At 41.9% G+C, this 21,371-nt stretch overlaps 1 protein-coding gene across 1 annotated transcript in view; it reads left to right on the forward strand.

Annotated features, from left to right (window-relative positions):
* The window catches only part of MTHFD2L (methylenetetrahydrofolate dehydrogenase (NADP+ dependent) 2 like), a 160,541-nt gene that overhangs the window by 103,203 nt on the left and 35,967 nt on the right, over nucleotides 1-21,371 (forward strand). The window contains exon 5 of the mRNA XM_068271081.1: nucleotides 16,341-16,493. Within this exon, the coding sequence (XP_068127182.1) occupies nucleotides 16,341-16,493 (153 nt within the window). The remainder of the gene's footprint in view (nucleotides 1-16,340; nucleotides 16,494-21,371) is intronic.

Genomic DNA, 21,371 nt, shown 5'->3' on the forward strand with positions numbered 1-21,371 from the left:
GTCAATTTCCGGTTTGAAGGTGAATGTGACAAAGTCTCAGGCTATGCCAATAAATTTCCCCCCCCAGGTGGTTAAGCTGTATCAAGCAAATTTTGAATTTAAATGGATGCTTCAGGGAATCACATATTTGGGAATAAGACTTACCCCCCATTTTGAAAATCTTATAGATTCTAATTATCAACCACTTTTTAGGACATTCACCCAACTTTTGGGTGAATGGTCTAAATACAGGATATCATGGTTAGGAAAAATCTCAGCCTTAAAAATGGTTGTATTACCTAAGATTTTATATTATTTTAGAGCATTACCAGTGAACCCTGGTAGGCCTTTAATACTGAAGTTTCAGAAACTCTTAAATAAATGTATATGTAATAATAAGCCAGCGAGGTTTAAGAATATATATTTATATAGACGGGTGTCGGCGGGAGGGGTGGGGGCCCTGAATTTATGGTTATATTTCCTCTCCTCACGGTTTGCGCAGAACTTGGATTGGTTTGGGCCTACTGATACCAAATTATGGGTACAATTTGAGTCAGACTCTATTCTACCATACAATATATCCACTATGCCCTATTTGGATAAAAAAATTCTTGAAACAGATAAGAGCTTTGAATCTGATCGTAGCAGATGGTCTGAGTCTTTGGTACAATAACAGAGACAAATTTCATCTTCATTCCCCTAAACCCCCCAAACTATCCTTTTTGGGTCATCCAGAATTCCCTCCAGCTTTTTTGGATGGCTCTTCATTTCAATGGTGGATAACAAATTCTTTAACTACCTCCAATAAATTTTAGATAGCGGATACATTTATTCCATTGGAGGTCTTTTAAAATTAATAAAAATCTGCCCACCACTGAGTACTATAGATATACGCAACTTAAGCATTTTTTTATACGACATTCTGGCCCTTTTGGTATTATGAATTGTATGACATATGAAAACTTATATTTGTCTTCCACTCCAGATACCGGGATTATATCTATATTATATAACCTTATGAACGGTTCGCTTTCATCGCAAAAAACTAAGAACATGATGGAATGGGAATCTGAGTTAGGTCTTACTTTTGGTGCTGCTGACTGGGCCAGAATGAATTTAAATTTATCACAAGCCACTAAGACTTCAATGATCCGAGAATCGGCTCTGAAAGTGGTGCTGAGATGGTATAGGACCCCAGAGAGATTGCACAGAATTTTCCCATCAGTATCTCCATTATGTTTTAGGGGTTGCCAAGCTGTTGGATCTATTTCACATATATTCTGGTCTTGTCCAGTTATGCAAACAATCTGGAATACATTTCGACAGGGAATGTCTAATTTAATTAAAAAACTAATTGTCTTGCTCCCTCAACATACACTTTTGTGGTCTACTAATTCTACAATCCCTAAACGGAACAGAATATATGGTGCCTTTATAGCTGCAATTTTATGGGTAGTCGCTAGAAATTGGAAATCACCTGATATTTTATTTGATCAGGTTTTAAGTAGAGTCGAAGAAATTAGATTAGTGGATTATATTTCAAATAATATTTCGAACACTCTGCCAGTATTTCGAGCAGTATGGGATGACTGGTCTGTTGATAAAATGTTCCCACCACCTGATGTATAATTTGAAAGGTCACTATGAGACTTTGGCCTCTTATATTTTATCATTTGAAAGTATGGGTAGGGTAGGGAGTGCATCCGCTTCTTTTGTTTTGTTGTGTTTCATTCAGAATAGTTGAATGTCTTTTAGGTTTAACATGATGAAGAAGGATAATTTGGATCATTCTCGATTAATGCTTGATATTATAGTTCTGTTTCAGGTAATCTGACTATATATGTAATCATATTTCTATCTCTCACAAGCATATATCTGTGGATAATTTTGTTTTCTCGAACTGTGTGTAAACTTTTTACTTGATCCAACTTTTTTTTTTTGAAATAAACCTTTAGTAAAAGAAAAATACGGTAATTTTGTGAAAAAAATTTACTGGGCAAAACACCTGGGTCCATATGCAATTCACTTTTTCACCTGAGTTTTCTCCTAGGTGATATTTTTAAACTTGTCAATAAAATGCCTTTTAAGCCACCAGAAAACAAGAAAATACTCAAAATAATTTTGATAGTATGTTTTCACCTACTTTTTGGTACTTTTTTAGTTGAAAAGTACTGAAAAGTTATTTTAATCGAAGATGAAAAATGATCTCCTGGGAGAAAAATCAGGTGAAAAAGTGAATTGCATATGACCCCTGGGCCCATATGCAATTCACTTTTCTCCTGATTTTCCTCCTACATGATAATTTTTTTATCTTCTCTTTAAAATAACTTTCCAGCATTTCCCAATTGAAAAAGAGCCAAAAGTAGTAGAAAAAAATACTATCACAATTAGTGGGTGTATTTTCTTGCTAGCTGGGGGTCTAAAAGGCATTTTATTGTCAAGTCATGAAAATATAAACTTGGAGAAAGCTAAAGGGAAAAGTTGGTAGCTGGTAAAAAGTGCGCCGGCTGAGGGTGGACGAAAAGGGCGCCGCCATAGACTTTAATGCAATTATCTTTAATACGGCGAAAAAAGCAGAATAAAGGGCGCCGCGATAAATATTGTTAACAGGAGAACATTAAAGTTTTTGAAGTATGTTATCGTTTTAGAAGCTTGCAACGTTATAGTTTTTATATTATTTTGTTTGTATGTACAGATTTTACGTTATCAACGATATTATAATTTCTATGTGGAGAAGGGTGTTTCTGCAGAGAGAGTGGTTAGGGTTAGGCAACACCAGGGGGAGTGGCTAGGGTTAGGCACCGCCTGGGCGGCGGTTAGTTTTAGGCAACACCAGGGGGGTGGTTAGTTTTAGGCACCACCAGGCAGGGTCGGACTGGGACACCAAGGGCCCACCAAGAAAGTTTCAGCCTGGGGCCCGAACGCCCTCCCCCACCCCCCGATCACCCCCCATTTTGGGCTCACATACACATGTACTCTAGAAATTTTGCATGATTATGGTAGGGAATAGATTGTGAGCACTTCTGAGGACAGTCTCCAATAAGGACATGTCCACATGCGGTGCATGTGGACAAAATAGATGGGTGTCACCGCACACTGGAACATGGGCGTGGTCATGATGGGTCATGGGCAGACTTAAAAAAAAAACAAAAAAAAGCCAACAAAATAAATAGCGGTGTTATTCACAGTGATTAGGTCCGACCAGATACATTTTGGATAAAAATAATCAAGTAGTTACACGCCTCATGATAATTCCTCAAGTAGTCAAATGACAGCAGATTTCCCAACAAAATGCAATGAGATTGGCAGCAGATTTCCCCGCAAAATGCAATCAGATTGGCAGCAGATTTGCCAACAAAATACAATCAGATTGACTGCAGATTTCCCCACAATATACAATCAGATTGGTGGCAGATATCCCCACAAAATGCAATTAGATTGGCAGCAGATATCCTCACAAAATGCAAATAGATTGGTGGCAGATATCCCCACAAAATGCAATCAGATTGGCGGCAGATTTCCCCACAAAATACAATTAGATTGGCGACAGATATCCCCACAAAGGCAGGTCCCCAATTAGTGGGGGCCCCCATGCTGGAAGGGGGGGCAGTGGGCACAAAGCGGCGGGGAGGGGGGGAAGCCTCCCCCCCTTACCTGGAGCCCCCTCCCAGTTTAGGTAAGCAGGTCACAGGTGTCCCCAGTTAGGTAGGCAGAGAGGCTCAGCCAGGTCTAAGTTCCCCCCAGCTTGGAAGGAGGGGGGGCAGTGGGCACAGAGCAACGGGGAGGGGGGGGAAGCCTCCCACCTCCCTCACCTAGGGGCCCCCCTTCAGTGCTCCCCCCCTCCAGAATTGCAGCCAGCGGCAGCAGCAGCGGGGAATAGCTTACTGGCATCAGATCGATAGCACTGTATTCTGCTGCTGGTCTCCGTCTCCTGCGCTGCACTGTCTAATCACACTCTCACAGAAAGTACTGCGAGAGCGTGATTGGACAGTCAGTGCAGGAGACCAGACCAGCCCAGCGGCACGCATAGCTATCGATCTGATGCCGGTAAGCTATTCCCCGCTGCTGCTGCCGCTGGCTGGCTGCAATTTTGGAGGGAGGAGCGCGGAAGGGGGGCCCCTAGGTGAGGGAGGGGGAGGCTTCCCACCTCCCTGCCGCTCTATGCCCAATTTCCCCCCTTCCTGCGCTGTGCCCCCCTCCTTCTCAGCTCTGCGGCCCCCAGGAGGCAGGGCGTCCGGGGCCCACCGATGGAAAAATCGGTGATTCGGTGGCTCAGTCCGAGCCTGCCACCAGGGGAGGGTTCTGTGTGAGAGTAGAGTTGGGTTAAGCTGTATTGTTGAATTACGTAACGTTTTTTAACGTTAATATCTTTTCGTTATTATTTCCTTTCTGTTTTAACAACTGTATTTATCGTTAACCAAGTTTGACAACAATGTTTATCATTATCAGATTTCCTTATCCACCGGCGCCATTTCATTATCCAGCCGGGCCCTTTTTTCACGGCGCCTTTTTTTCATGCACGCGAAAAGTTAATTGCATATGGGCCATATCAAATCATCATATGAAATAGGAGATATATATATAGGAGATATATTTCATTTTCTCTTTAAAGTAACTTTTCAGCCTTTTACAATTGCAAAGGTACCCAAAAATTGGTGATAAAGCACTATCAAAATTATTCAGAGTATTTTCTTTCTTGTTGGTGGGTTAAAAAGCTTTTTTGACAAGTTGTGAAAATATTACCTAGGAAAAAAACTAAGGAAAAAAAGTGAATTGCATATGGCCCCTTGTCATAAAATGCCTTTTACGTCACCAGCAAGCCAAAGAGAAAATTATCTCCTCAAAGAAAACTTTGGAGAATAAGTTAATTGCATGTTGCACCTGGGCCCATAGGCAATATTTTTTTTCTCCTGAGTTTTCTCCTGGGAGATAATTTTATCATCTCCCCTTTAAAATAACTTTTCATCACCTTGCAATTAAAAAGTACAAAAAAGTAAGGGAAAGGGTACTATAAAAATGATTTTAAATATTTTCTTGTGTGCTGGTGCTTTAAAAAGCATTTTAGTGATGCGGTGTGAACATATCACCTAGGAGAAAACCCAGGTGAAAAGTTAATTGCATATGAGCCCAGGATTTTCTCATGAAGTGGAATTGCTTTTCATTGTACATCTTATTATTTCCAGAGGATTACTGTCTACGTAAACATGTCCTAAAACGATTTGTCTTTCAGCTATTGGACATTTTCACTGCCTTAGGTTTGATTTTAATCCACCCACTCACTCATTCCTCACATTCATCTGAACACAGACCCGCGGCTAGCTTTTGAAAATAGTGACCAAATTGTTGACTTTAACTCATTGAATACCTGTGTGTTTTATGTTCTAAATATGCTGATTTTGTAGGCTTTAAGTCTAATATTTTATTTATGGAGACTCTAATCTAGCATGCAGGTCCAGTCATTGTGTTAGAAGTGTGCTAGAACCTAATACAGCACCTGTTGCTCTAGGATGATTTGCACCACAAATGCTGCAGCCACTGAATTGCTGTATGCTTATTCTATTTTGTAGTCCAGCGCAAAGAAGTGTGGCTACCTTTTGTGGCTACCTGTAGACTAACTGAAGGTATTACTTAAAATAAGAACGTTTTTGGATCTTTTCCTTGATTTATAGACCATACTTCAGTGCAATGTAAAATATATAGGGGTGGAGCTGTATTTAAACAGTATATTTGGGTTTGGGTTGACTAGGGTTCTCCATAAAGGCTGTGAGATCCAACAATTTTGAACATGTGTTGCAAAAGTGTATTGTGCCTAGGAGGGAGCTGGGCACAGGGATGGACCCTGGATGGGTGGTATTCTTCCTATATTTTTAGCTGGAGGTCCCTCTAGATAAGCAGCTGGGCAAAGAGTCTATGTAAACATCTCCTAAAACAATTTGTCTTTCAGCTATTGGACATTTACCCTTGCCTAAGGTTTGGTTTTAATCCACCCACTCACTCATTCCACACATTTATTTGAACACAGACAGCCCCGTGGCTTGCTTATGAAGATGGTGACTAAAATTTTGACCTTAAATTATTCAATTTCTATATGTTTTATGTTCTAAATATTCTATTTTGAAGGCTTTATGTAGAATATTACATTTATGGTGATCCTGGTGTAGCATGCAGGTCCAGTCATTGTGCTAGAGGGTCCATATGAGAGAAAGTTCTAGAAGAACCTAATGCGGCACCTCTTGCTCTAGGATGACTTGCACTACACATGCTGCTGCAGCCACTGATTAGCCATAATTCTATGTTGTAGTCCAAAGCTAAGTAGAGTGGTTGCCTGTAGATAAATTTCTTTCAAGTTTTCAAAACCTAAGTTTATTCTTCAGACATGATACAGGAGTGCATTAAAAAGTATAGACTTTGCAACATGCCTGAAGAAGTAATTCAGGTTTTCGAAAGCTTGCAAGAGAGCTATTTACAGTCACTAGAAGTATTACTTAAAGTAACTTTTGTTATTTGGACAAAAACATATGATTTTTCCATGACTAACAGACCACACCTCAGTGCGATGCAAAATATACAGGGGTGTAGTTGCATTTAAACTGTATTGGGATCAATATTTAGGTTGTGTAGGATTCTCCATAAAGGCTATGGGATGCAACAATTTTGATCTTGTGTTGCAAATGCCCCTGTCTCTGACACAGGAGTCCAGGGATTCAAATATGGGCTCTTCCAGTTCAGTAAACCAGCACCTATTCAGTGCGGAGACCTTCGGCAAGTTTACCTAACACTGCTACTGTCTATAGAGCACACCCTAGTGGCTGCAGCTCTGGCGCTTTGAGTCCGCCAGGAAAAGGGCAATATAAACGATCTGTGTCTTATCTTGTCTTGCAAGAATGTATTATGCCTAGGAGCGATCTGTGCACAGGACTCCAAGGATGGGTGGTATTCTTCATCCATTTTTAGCTGGAGGTTCCTCTAGACAGGCACCTGGGCAAAGCGTTTGGTATAGTTTGACAATCAAAGACTGCATTACTTTAGAGTCCAAGGCTCTGGGATGAAGGGAATTGTTTGAGAGTAGGCTAGTCAATGATATGCAAATAATTCTGAGTTGATGCAGGATTATACAAATTCTGTATATAAATTTGTGCAGCTTGAAATGGACAGCTCAGATCCCATCAAGGTGGAATTCAATTGGTCCATGTTCAAGCTGCATTAATTTGTAGAGAATTTGCATAATCCTGCATCAACTCAGAATAACTTTCATCTTATTTACTATCCCTATTTGGGAAAGCCATACTACCTCAGATCCTGTCTGAGGATAGCCTCAGCCAGACAGGTGTCCCGTGCATCAGAGTTACTGTCTGGGGGGAGGGGTGACACATTCTGCTGGGCTCTGGGATGGAAACTGGTGACTTCCTGAGGAGGTAGTTTTGTTCCGGAAGGAAGGTGAGTGAACTGAGGAAGGTACCCCTCTTGCTGTGCAATAGAAGCCCTGAGTTGTGGACAGGGCCAGCACTACAATAAAGGCAAAGGGGGCAATTGGCCCAGGGTCCATAGGGGCCGCTGAGGCATCCCCCTTTGCCCTTCTCAAAATCCAATTTGATCAGATATTACAGCTGCAGCGTGTGTGGTGGTGGGAGCAGTAAAAGGCAGGGGAACATTCGTATAATATATTACCTAATGCAAAAAGATAGTGTCCAAAAACGCTCTGAAACCCCCTATTATATACTGCTCACAGGTGCAGGATCCAGTTTGTCAGGCAGAACATGGCAGAAGGGAGGGAGGGATCCACAGACGGCTCAAGATATGCCCTTAATCATAGTTTGATCACGATAAGTGTTAGCTGATCCTGTGGATGGAATTGTTTCCTGTGTCTGTTCATTTGTACCAATGAAATTACCGGTTTTATACTCATCCTGAGCCTGTGGATCTCTCCCTCTCTTCTACATTACCTAATGCGGTGCCACTGCTCAGTCCTGCCTCCCGATCCACTACGTGTTGTCATGGTTTCCATGGTTCCCTTGCGTGTGACAGCCAGCTGCAGCAAGATTCTTTATTTATTAAAAGTAAGGATGATACAGAATACAGCATATCATAACTTTTCAGATCAGAGCAAATTTCGCAAATAACCATCACACAATCCATAAATTGGGTACAGAAGTGTTATGAAAACTTTAGACAACATATAGTCAACAAGCACAGCTATTGAAAACTTGAACTCATTTGGCTGTCAGAATCCTGCGAGCCATAAAATCGAATACTAGCTCTGAGTTATCGTATTAGATAGAATGCTGGATTTATGGGAAAACCAGAAACACATTCCCTGTATCCCATCCCACCAAAATCCTTTGATAAAACATCCAACTATAACCAGAGAAGGTTAAAGAAGAAAAGTGACAGAAGAGAGAGGAAAAGAGGAAAAAAAGGAGGGGGAATTCCATACTGGACAACCGAACAACTCCGCTAGGAATCCATGCTAGTGAGCTAAACTCCAAAAAAATGACACCAAACGCAATAGGATCAGCAGGGAGGGGGGGGGGGGGGGGCAGTAGTTTCTCTCCGCAATATTTGTTTTTGTATTCATCTGATTCTAAAAAAATATTCCAGTGAATCCATGTTTGAAAAAATGCTTCATCTCTGCCACATATAGAGTGAGTCAAAGACTCCATTTAATGAATGAACTTGAGCTCAGTAAACCATTCCTGGATAACCAGAGCACTTACAGACTTCCAATGTCTAGCTATAATGACACACGCCACTTGAATGAAGTGTTTCGTGAGGAAACATTTGAATTTTTTTAAGAGGTTTGGGAGTATTGTGCAACAGAAAGTATGAAGCGTCAACCTCAGGATCACCCTCCATCAGAATTGTAAACACTTTTTGCACCACAATCCGGGAAAGTCTAATAATTGGGCAGTCCCCAAAAATATTCAGCAAAGTACCTTGTTGCACACCACATCTCTAACATAGAGGACTAGAGTTAGGGTAGATTTTGTGAAGCCTGCTTAGAGTAAGATACCACTTCGTAAGAATTTTATAGTTTGATTCTTTCATTCTTGAAGACACAGAGGCTTTTTGATTTAAAATAAGAATCTTTTGCCACCTTTCATTGGAAAAAGTGCATTTTAAGTAAGTCTCCCATTTGTACTTCAGTTCTTCCGACCAAGAAGTATCCATCACAAGCAGCTGATGTTATTAGTAAATTATTAAAAGTCATTTCTTAATTGTCCATGCTCCCATACAGAGAGTTTCAAATTGAGTAAGTGGTCGCGAAAGCTGAGTTTTAGTTCCCAAATGAGCCTAAAAAATTTACAAACTGCCTGCAGCACCAGTCATCCAAGAATGGGCACGATCGCTCACGTAATTGAACAAGAGGTCTCAGAACACCATTCGCTACAAATTCATCCTCCAAATGATGTATCCACGCTGTTCACCACCCATAGGGAAGTTAGGATTATCTAGTAGAGGAATTAAAGGTTTTAGCCATGGGGAGATGGCTTGTATATGTCTATATTTCGAGAGAGCCAGCATAGTGGCATTAATGGAAATATAGTCACTAGAGATTTTCAGGGCGCACCAGGGAAAGGTAGATAAATCGGAGCCAATTAATGTTCGTTCTACCTGGACCCATCTTTTTTGCTTGGAATATCTAGGATCTGGAGTAGTTTTAATTTTAGTTACTATAGTGATAAACTCCCACACATGTTGCTTGAATGGAGCTATTTTCGGGCACAGCCATATAATATGGTCAATGTCAGCTAGGCCAGCACCACAGTACCAAAAAGAGCCAGAGCCAGATGGGTCAATGCGGCATAATTTAATTGGAGTTATATAAGCCTTATGCATAATTTTATATTGGATCAGCTTGTCTTGTGTGGCTATTAAATATTCAAATGGTTTGATCCACATATCCTCCCATTCTTCATCATGTAAGTCCAGGAGGATACTCAACCATGTTCATTTATAGACAGATGCATGCAGTTCTGTCACCAAGATAATGTTTTGATAAATGGCAGATAAAGCTTTCGTTAGTTTATCATTAGATATGATGTCTTCGATTTCAGAAGTGCTTAACCTAAGCGGGTCACACCCAAATGGAGAAGCGAAGGCATCTGCATATAATGGAAGAAGTAATTGTTTGGAAGCGAGAAGTTTTCTTTAAGGTCATTGAACTCTGTTAATGTCGCAATAGACAAATACATGCACGCTGCGTGGTACAACCAGAACTAAAGGATATTATGTCCAAAGTAAATTAGTTCTTCAATGCCAGTGTCAGACCGATGAAAGAAGGAAAGGTAGCATCCAGTGCAGCTCTCTCAGCAGTGGTATTTGACAAGTGTCTGTATCAGAAAAATGTGAGAGAAAAGAGCGCCTCTATGGTGCAATACCTTTAATTCAGTTTGCAATTTCAACATGCCAGTTGGCATTTCAACACGCCAGTGTGTCTTTGTCAGTTCAAGATATCCTGACTTGACGAAGACACACTGGCGCATCGAAACACGTCATTATAAGCCGGCACACGGAGCTTACCATGGACCCTTGTTGATGTCCCCCGCTGGCCACGGTCGACGTCTTGAGGAGTGGAACATTGAGAATGTGAGATAGGCTTGCAAATTTATTCGATCTTGTACGTGCATTTCTTTTGCAATTTGCAAACTGAATTAAAGGTATTGCTCCACAGAGGCACTCTCGTTTTATCTGATTCAAACTCTGTTAATGTCCCTGATTGTACTATATGAGCAATGTGTGTGACACCTTTAGTTATCCAAATGATTGGGTCTGGAATAGTGTGAAAGTTTTGGAGAATGGGGTTATTCCATAGTGGCATTTTAGAAGATAATTTATTTTTAGCAGGAGAGTTCCAGGCATAAACCATGACCCAGGCCTTGATACCAACCTTCATAGCAATTGTCAGTGGATATGGTGCCCTAGAGCCCCTGTACAATATGTGGGCCAATGCCTCAAATGATTCCAGTTGTGCCGCCTCCAGGATCATAGCAGCATTAGATGTGTCCTGCTTCAGCCACCAATTAGCTGTCACCAACTGACTAGCCAAATAGTACTTAAACAAATGTGTAAATGCAAGCCTAACCTCAGTCCAGGGCCTCTGTAGTTTTTTGAGACTGAGCCTGGGGGTTTTGTTATACCAAATAAAGCTAGTTAATAGAATTAAGTTGAGCAAATAATCATTGAAGTATCCATATAGGACAGTTCCAGAAAATATAGAGGTATTTGAGGAGCAGCATGATTTTAATCAGATTAATATGCCCAGTTAAGAAGAGGCTTGCTTTTAGTATATTGGACTAGTGGTTGCAAATTATCCCCCCCTAAAAAGTCAGCAGTGTTATTAGAAATTAAGACACCCAAGTACCTGGTCCTGGAGACAGCCTGCATTGCAGTCTGTGGTAATGTACTTCTGTTAAGAGGTAATAGTTTAGATTTTGCCCAGTTTACTGCTAGCCCGTAAGAGGTTAGAACTTTTTAAATATCTTTAAAACCCCAGCAACCGAGTGACTAGGATTCCTCAAATATATCACCAGGTCATCTGCTGCATACAGAGATACCCTCTCTTCCAGCCCTGGACCAGAAATCCAGAGATATCCTTACTCCAACGGAGAGCAGCTGCAAGTGGCTCCATGGTGGTCGCAAAAAGGGCCAAAGGGAGAGGGCATCCCTGCCTAGTTCCTCTATAAAGCATAATGGATTTGGATAGCTCTGAGCCTATTCTGATACGTTGAAGGCAGTTTATAGATAATTTGTGCCTAGGAGATAAGGTTGGGACCATACCCAAACTTAGAGAGAGTAGCCCAAAAATACTTCCATTCCACTGAATCAAATGCTCTCTGGAAATCAACAATCACAAGTGTCCTGGGATCCTGGGAGTTGGCCGTTAACTGGATATGGATAAATATATGCCTAAGGTTTATGTCTGTGGTTTTCTGAGGCATGAATCCAGTCTGGTTTGGTTCTATGATACTAAACTATGTTTAAGCAGCATTACATGCATAAAATCTTACCCATAATGAGTAGAGTGAGTAGAGCAGTGCATGTAATGTATTGCATTCTGCTCTACTCATAATGCGATAAGAATATATGCATATTATTGTGTTTAACGCAGTTTAATTCCTTCACTCCAGTGGCCATAGAAACACATTTGCCTAGTCAAGGTGAGTTGACAACTATGTTGAAGAATCCCTGTAACCTGCACAGTTTATTCCTACTCTCTCTTCCTGTTCAGCATTACAGTGGTCCTTGGGATGCCTGTGGGTTCCCCACCTCTTTTATGTCCATGTATATATATCAGCTTCATCCCTAGAGTCCCAGAAAAAGTAAGAGTACAAGGAGAAAGTGAGTGATTAGGGCTGTTTCACACTGAAAAAAGTTTTTTTTTAATCTGTTCCATGCATTTTCACAGTGTTTTTACAGCATTTCAATACTTTAAACAATCTCTGTAAAAATGTTATGTGCAGCCTTAATCACTCTGATATGAAAATTGTCCTAGGATTACATAGTCAAAGCACTTTTTGAATTGCCCGTGATCGAAAAGCAAAGCAAAGCTCTTGCAATGTTGAACAGCCTTTAGGTTCCAAGATTGAGATCAGCCATCAGGAATGGTAACTAGTGTTGAAATTACCCTTAAAACATAGGATGATACAAATCATCCAAAATAGTTTACAAAAATGGAACAAGGTGTTTATTGAACGCGTACGTACAAAAAGGGCGCCTGGACAAAAAGGGCGCGGGGTGTAAACTCTAAATAATAATTAATCATTAATAGGGTTTATAAATATAGTGTGCTATATTTCGTTTACAAATAATGTTTAACAAAATTATAAATCATTAAATAATGTTTATGAAATCGGAAATTGTGAAAACGTTAATCTTCCCTGTTTCAAAAGTTAAACTTATAATTACGTTTATAAAAAAAACAATAATATATGTTTAATTGTTATAATTGTATATTATTGTGAATAACCGTCATTTATGGTTTGTTCTTATAATAAAATCTGAAAATATTGTTTATAAAGATGATCGAAATATAACTACATTCGTAATAAGTGTTGTAATACATTAGTAATTATTACTAAAATTTTAATAAAACTATACCTAAGCCTACTCTTACACAGAACCCTACCTGTACCTATCCCTAACCCCTAGACTCCCCTGTTGGTGCCTAAACCTAAGACCCCCCTGTTGGTGCCTAAACCTAAGACCCCCCTGTTGGTGCCTAAACCTAAGACCCCCCTGTTGGTGCCTAAACCTAAGACCCCCCTGTTGGTACCTAAACCTAAGACCCCCCTGTTGGTGCCTAAACCTAAGACCCCCCTGTTGGTGCCTAAACCTAAGACCCCCCTGTTGGTGCCTAAACCTAAGACCCCCCTGTTGGTGCCTAAACCTAAGACCCCCCTGTTGGTGCCTAAACCTAAGACCCCCCCTGTTGTTGCCTAAGTACCCCTCCCTGTACCTACCCCTAACCCCTAGACCCCCCTATTAGTGCCTAAACCTAAGACCCCCCTTTATTATGTGGATAATAATGTTTTACTAATTGTGGATTCAAAAAATATTTTGCAATTTACGTTACGTACTGATCGCTTTATTTTGTGAATAATAATGTTTTACAAACAGTAAGGGATAAAACTTTAAATAATGTTTTAATTATTTAAATAAGATAAATATGTTTAGTATTTTCATAAACGTTATTCGGCACGGGTGCATTTTATAAACGTAAATCACCACAAGTTCAGTTATAAATCATTAAACATCGCCGGGCGCCGTTTGTAAACTTTATTTAGCTCCTGGCGCCGTTTATAAACTTTATTTAGCTCCGGCGCCCTTTTTTCCTACTCGGCGCCCATTAAACGCTATTTATTATGGGAGTGAATGGCGGCGCCCTTTTTGTCCACTAGCGGCATGCGCCCTTTTTTCCCAGCTCCTTATTGAACACAGAAACACATAAAACAGAACAGTATCACTGAAACCCCACCTCCCTTAAAATACATTAAAATGCAACAGAGCTGGAACAGACTCTACAGATGGAACTGTGACCAGGGTTCAGTGAACACAGGAACTCATAGTTACATAGTTACATAGTTACATAGTTATGTCATAGTGAATGTTAATATGCAAATAATTAGTATGAATGTGATGCTGCTTAAAGGCGATCTGTTGCACAAAAAGACACTGTTGAATTAGTAACTAAGACACCTACTGAACCAGAAAATGTCATTGTGCCTCCATCCTTTCATTGTATCTCCATCCTTTCACCGTCCCTCCATCCTTTCACTGTGCCTCCATCCTTTCACTGTCCCTCCATCCTTTCACTGTGCCTCCATCCTTTCACTGTGCCTCCATCCTTTCACTGTGCCTCCATCCTTTCACTGTCCCTCCATCCTTTCACTGTGCCTCCATCCTTTCACTGTCCCTCCATCCTTGCACTGTGTCTCCATCCTTTCACTGTGCCTCCTGTGCCTCCATCCTTTCACTGTCCCTCCTTTCTTTTACTGTGCCTTCATCCTTTCACTGTGCCTCCATCCTTTCACTGTCCCTCCATCCTTTCACTGTGCCTCCATCCTTTCACTGTTCCTCCATCCTTTCACTGTGCCTCCTGTGCCTCCATCTTTTCACTGTGCCTCCATCCTTTCACTGTCCCTTCATCCTTTCACTGTCCCTTCATCCTTTCGCTGTCCCTCCGTCCTTTCACTGTCCCTCCTGTGCCTCCATCCTTTCACTGTCCCTCCATCCTTTCACTGTGCCTCCATCCTTTCACTGTCCCTCCTGTGCCTCCATCCTTTCACTGTGCCTCCATCCTTTTACTGTCCATTCATCCTTTCACTGTGCCTCCATCCTTTCACTGTGCCTCCATCCTTTCACTGTGCCTCCATCCTTTAACTGTGCCTCAATCCTTTCCTTTCACAGAGGCGCTATTCATGACCTTGAGACTGTACTGTGTACTCCTGTCTGTTTATTGCCTGAGGAAGCGGGAATATACCTGTGAAACGCGTTGCGGTTCTGTTCATGGAGTATGTGAATAAATTGTCTTTATCTTAAGCGACAGCATTGAGTCTATTTCTGAGTGGCCGGTCCACCGCCGCCACCCGAATATTTTAAACATTTTAGCATATTTTATCCTTTTGGCGCCTCTGTACATCTACTTGTCAATCCTTTCACTGTCCCTCCATCCTTTCACTGTGCCTTCATCCTTTTACTGTCCATTCATCCTTTCACTGTCCCTCCATCCTTTTACTGTCCATTCATCCTTTCACTGTCCCTCCATCCTTTTACTGTCCATTGATCCTTTCACTGTGCCTCCATCCTTTCTCCAGTGCTACATACATACAAAGGCAATTTTACAGAAAAGAAATGATTACATTGAAGATGAATATATGCAATTATAAAAGAGCAGAGTTTTTCAACACCATCCTCAAATACACCCAACAGTGCAGGTTTTGCAGAAATCCACAATCCTTCACAGGTGAGGTTATTGATGTCTCAGCAGAGCTCACTGACCACCTCTGTGGATTTCCATAAAACATGCACTGTTGGGGGTACTTGAGGACTGAATTGAGAAAACCTGCATTCGAGAAACCCATGTAATGTTATTTATTTTTTTTACCTTTCTAGAACATGATTTGGACACAAGTTCACTTTAAGTGCTCACTAAAGACTGCATTGTAGAATTTAAACTATGTAACTTTACAACTCTTGTTTTCTTGCAATTAATTTACAGTGGAATCTTGTTTTTCCAAAACCAAGAAGACAAATGTTTCTAATATACAGCATGCATAGCATTCCATTCCTCCACAGCAGGAAACAGAGGCATTACCCTCTTTTTAAGTCAATATTAACCAATGTAGATACTGTCAGTGTTTGTAGGTAGGTTTTATCATTGGCTCATTCATGTTGGTAAAGCGGACCTGAACTCAGACTTTCCTCTCTTCTCTAAAAGATAAGCAACAGCATAATAACCCTTAAGGCCCTGTCACAGTGGTCAGTTGAATAGCAGAATAAGTCTGCATGTCAACTCACTGCCCATCCTGCTTTCACGGAAGCAGACATAGGGTTAACATACTGTGTTTACAAATTTGCTGCACTGCTGAAGCAGCCAGCTGGCACAGCTGAGAGATCAAATTACACGTGATTAGTCACAGGTGAGGAGGAATTAGACAGGCTAAATGCTCTAAATGCATACAGGGTACATGTCTCTATGTTTCCCTTCTCCCCTGTGCAAGAGTTCAGGCCCACTTTCAAAGTTAATACTGTGTAAATTCTCCTCTGAATATGGAATTTTAAATTAAGGTTGATTTTCATATTTACTTTTTAGATTATTGTTAGAAAGCACATTGTAATCAAACTTTATGAACATGTTTCAGAGCATATCAATGAGCGAGATGTCTGCAATGCTGTTGCCCCAGAAAAAGATGTTGATGGTTTTCACATTGTGAATATTGGAAAGCTGTGTCTGGATCAGTCCTCCATCATTCCTGCAACTGCTGCTGCTGTTTGGGAAATTATTAAGAGAACAGGTAAGTAGTCAAACAACTGATATTTTTATGAGGAGAAGTAGGGCTACATTTGTATACTTTTTTTTTTATTGACCTGATAATTAAAACTTAAAACCTCAACACGGGCATATCTTTTTATCCATATGCCCCGCTACTAGGCCACTGCTCTCCTGTCCCCACTGCGGGTCGCCGCTGATCTGCCACACTGGGCATGCAGCAAGGGCCGGCCGGGGAACAATGTGGTGGAGGAGGGTGGCCACTGACTTGATCAGGGAAACGAGCAGTGGCGGGGGAGGAAGGAGGTCGAGAGGTAAGGGATGCTGCCCCTTGGTAGATGTCACCTCACGCAAGTCATTCAGGGGGCGTCATCGAAGGTCCGCCACTGTATGAAGGCCAGCTTCATAGGGTGGCAATGGCATTTTGTCCAAGCACAAAATATCCTCTCTTCCTCAATGCCCCTATACTAAAATACCCATTGATGTTCTTGGATTCTTAACAAATTGATGGAAGGCCATCCCTACCAATTGGAAAAAATATGCAATCATTTAGAGCAGTGTTTCTCAACTCGGTCCTCAAGCAGGGGTGCAGCTAAGGTTTTTGTGGCCCCAAGCGGACTGTAGCAAGAGGCCCTATCCTGCGCGCCGCAGCGAAAAATGGGTGTGGCTATCCCGCATAAGTGGGCGTGGCCATGACATGTGGGTGGAGCAGGAGGGCGGATTGGGGCGGGGCTGTTTGCGGGGAAAAAATGGATGTGGGGGTGATTGAGGCGCGCGTAGCGCACCGAAAGATGGGCGTGGCCATGACATTGTATGGGCGAAGCTTAACCATAGCACAGCAAATATAGCCAACTATGACCATTAAATAATAAATGCAGCAACAGTTACCCCAGACACCAGAAAATAAAAACGCAATTTGGGCCACATTTCAGCAGAAATCAAACGCAATTAGGGCACATTTTCAGCAGAAATCAAACGCAATTAGGGCACATTTTCAGCAGAAATCAAACGCAATTAGGGCACATTTTCAGCAAAAATCAAACGCAATTAGGGCACAGTTCAGCAGAAATCAATCGCAATTAGGGCACAGTTCAGCAGAAATCAAACGCAATTAGGGCCACATTTTCAGCAGAAATCAATCGCAATTAGGGCACAGTTCAGCAGAAATCAAACGCAATTAGGGCCACATTTTCAGCAGATATCAAACGCAATTAGGGCACAGTTCAGCAGAAATCAATCGCAATTAGGGCCACATTTTCAGCAGATATCAAACGCAATTAGGGCACAGTTCAGCAGAAATCAATCGTAATTAGGGCTGCAAAAAGAAAAGAATTTACTCACCTGGCAGGCTGGCACTGGCAGAAGTCTTCTCTCCCCGTCTCCTCTCCCGGCCGGCTCCTCAGGCGCGCAGTTCCCACGGAGCTCCCTCCCTGGCTCCCTCCTCCAATCTCCCGCGCTGATTCATGCAGGGCTACGGGAAGATGGCCACCTGAAGCCCTGTACTGGAGACATAGTCTCCAGAGCAGGGCTTCGGCGGCGGCCATCTTCCCGTAGCCCTGCTCTGCCAGTGCCAGCCCCGCGGGCTGCAGGGAAAAAGTGACGTCACGCCGACGTCACGGAGCCGCCGAGGCCCCTAAGATCTTGAGGCCCCAAGTGACCGCTTGGTTCGCTTTATGCCTCGCGGCGCCCCTGTCCTCAAGTACCCCCAACAGAACATGTTTTGCAGAAAACTACAGAGGGAGCTAATGAGTTCTGCTGAGACACTAATTACCACACCTGTGAATGTTTGTGGTTTTCTGCAAAACATGCACTGTTTGGGTACTTGAGGAGCGAGTTGAGAAACACTGGTTTAGAGTGCTGATTTGGGAATCACAATTGAAAATGCACACCTTATTCAGGCAAATAGATATGTCAGGAAATGTTCTCACTGCATCTCTCATCAGGAGACCTTACATAGATAAAATCATAATAAACTGGTACATAACCCCACATAGATTGGCTACCTTCTTTCAAGAAATGTTTGCTGGAGATATTGCTCTCAGGTAGGAACACTTGTACTATCCTGTGCAATTGCCTGCCCATTAAAATCTTTTGGAAGTCAATCTATGAGATAATACTCTTCCACATAGTTCTCACCAACAGCACCCCTAGCTCTAATCTCCAATATATTATGTGCAGACAGATACTTCATTTTTGTGGACTGGAGATCAGTAGACCTCATCTCCATATCACAATTAAAAAATCTGTTACAGCAAAATGTATCTCTGTAAAGATCCAACTACACCCATACATCACAGAACACTGGCTAATTGACTAGTCCTTAATTAATGACCATAGTCAAAGGCGAATGTCTCTAGTGGTCCCTTTTTGATATATCTTAACAATAATAGCTAGCAATAATAGACAACAATTCAAAAAAACGAAGGGAGAGCTGACCAGCTCAAAACAAAGAATCCCACAGCTAAAACAATTTTTTTTTATCACACATTCAAGAAGACAGAATGGTAAGGTATAAACACACAATCTATAGCTTTGACTTCAAGCTGAGGAGAGAAGATTTGCATAATGACTTACTAGCAAAGATCTAGTTATAACTGTGAAGTAATAATAGGTAACTTATTTTCTACAACATAGATGTAATGATCCGCTCAGCTGGCTGCACAGGCAGACAGCTGTTTGACCATTCCTTATGTCTGAGAGATGCAGGTCTCTGGAAAAGAGACCTGGCTTCATCTTGCAACTTTCAGAGTTGCTTTGCTGAGGGATTTGCATACTTGCAAATTGCCCAGCTGTCTCCTTTGAGGGCTGGCAGTATAAAAGCCTTCTGCTCCCAGAAGGCTTTGCTGGTCATAACGGTTTGTTAAATACACTCCAGGAGTGTCAGCCTTCCCTGTTGGATTGTTATAGTTATCTTAGAGTAATTCTGGGGACTGCACTAGGCAGCTCCTCTAGTGCAGTTAGCCTGCTTATCTGTTTTGTCTATGTGCCTCTCTGCTGTGATTGTCCTGTCGCCAACGGTGGTCGATAGGAAATCGTCCTGTCTGTCTGCGGGTGCTAACCAGAGCAGCGGTTGCTACTGGTAACCCCTTCTGTTTCATCTGTCTTACTTGGATCACACTAGCCTCTAGCGGTAGCGGCTGTGGATCCTTCTGGTCTGCTTTCTTGGAGTATAGCTGGAGCAGCGGTTGCTACCGGCTATCTCATCTGCCTGTCTTGCTTGGATCACACTAGCCCCTAGCGGTAGCGGCTGTGGATCCTTCTGATCTGTGATCCTGTCCCTGAACCTGGATCGCACTCGCTCTGGCAGAAAGAGCAGTGGATCTTTCCTATCCTGTCCCTGAACTTGGATCACACTCGCTCTGGTGGAAAGAGCAGTGGATCCTGCTAAGCTCTGTTGCTTTACTTGGATCGCACTCGCTCTGGCGGAAAGAGCAGTGGATCTTTCCTATCCTGTTTTCCGTCCGTCTGTCTGTCTTGTCTGATACGAACGCTTGCTGTAGGCTCGGTGAGGTAACCGTTAAGCAAGCGCTCGCGTTCTCTGTTTTGTGTTTGTGTGGCGGTGGTTAGTTAGGCGTGCTTGTCTCTGTTGCGCTTAACGTGCAGAGATCGCGCTGTAAATGCGTTCGCTGTTGCGAATGAGTGCGGTGTTCGGGTTTAGTTAGCGTTTGTTATTTTCCTTATCAGTCTTTGTACGTTTGCTGTGCCTTTGCTACTCTCATGCCCTGTCTTGCTTAAGTCTTGTGTCACCTCTGGCAATCGCCTCTCTCGCGATTGCGTTCCTACTTTGTTTCTACTGTTGTGTGTGCACCGTCGCGGGTTGGCGACTAGATTGGTGCACACACATACATTCTGTCCCTGTGCTTATTCTCATTCGCAATCGGTTCGCTTGTGATGGCGTTCTCACTTGGTTTCCTCTGTTGTGTGTTCACCGTCGCAGGTTGGCGACTAGATTGGTGGACATACATACATTCCTCCCCTGTGCTTATTCTGTCTTGTGACGCTGTTAGCAATCGCCATCTCTTGCGATTGCCTTCTCACCTGATCTTCATGGTTGTGTGTTCATCGTCGCTGGGTAGCGACTAGATTGGTGGACACACATACACTCTGTCGCTTTACTCTCTCTCTTTAAGGGCTATCTTGACCTGCGTTGCTTCCCTTAATGCAATTCCTACCTGGCATCTGTGGCAGGGCAGAGGATCTGTTCCTCTGCACTCCACAGCTCCATCTGTCGACAGGAATTTCCCTCTACAGGTGCGTTGCACCTTTTGCTGGGTGCTCTCAGATTATACGCTTGTGGAGGATTTCCGCAGTGTCAGTGCACGTCCTGTGCGCTGACCACGGAGAGAATTCCACAATAGTTACAATAAAAAGTTACTATGATGTTTGTTTTCTTGTTATCTGGTTGTTTTGTATTTTAATTTTTTTAAGTCAGAATTAGAGGTTATTACTTCATGAGCTTATGTTGAAGCTCTAATCAGACTAGCAATTCCATTATTAAGTAAAAATTGAATCTAGAAACTCAGAAGGGTCAGGAATAGGAAAAATTAGGAAGATCGCTCTTGTTGCCTATAATAGTAGAAAGGCAAATCCCGGATAGTCAACATATATTTTACTGAATAGATCCTTCTTCTGACTTGATGTTTGCAAATGAATGACTTGTCTACTGAGCATTGTAATAACTGATGTTCATATACTATGCGCTGATATGTTTGTTGCATGCATTATTAAAAACTCTTCAATAAAAACTATTGTTTAAAAAGAAAACAAAAAAACATAATCACTTTGGGCTCTCATTTTTTTAATGCATAAGAAGCATATTGTATAATAATTTGTAATGCAACAACATTTGTTTATTACCTGTCTGCACAAGTATGCATATCAAATTTCCTGCACTAAAGATGCA

Source organism: Hyperolius riggenbachi, chromosome 1 (assembly GCF_040937935.1).
Source record: "Hyperolius riggenbachi isolate aHypRig1 chromosome 1, aHypRig1.pri, whole genome shotgun sequence".
In the NCBI taxonomy this organism is placed as follows: Eukaryota; Metazoa; Chordata; class Amphibia; order Anura; family Hyperoliidae; genus Hyperolius; species Hyperolius riggenbachi.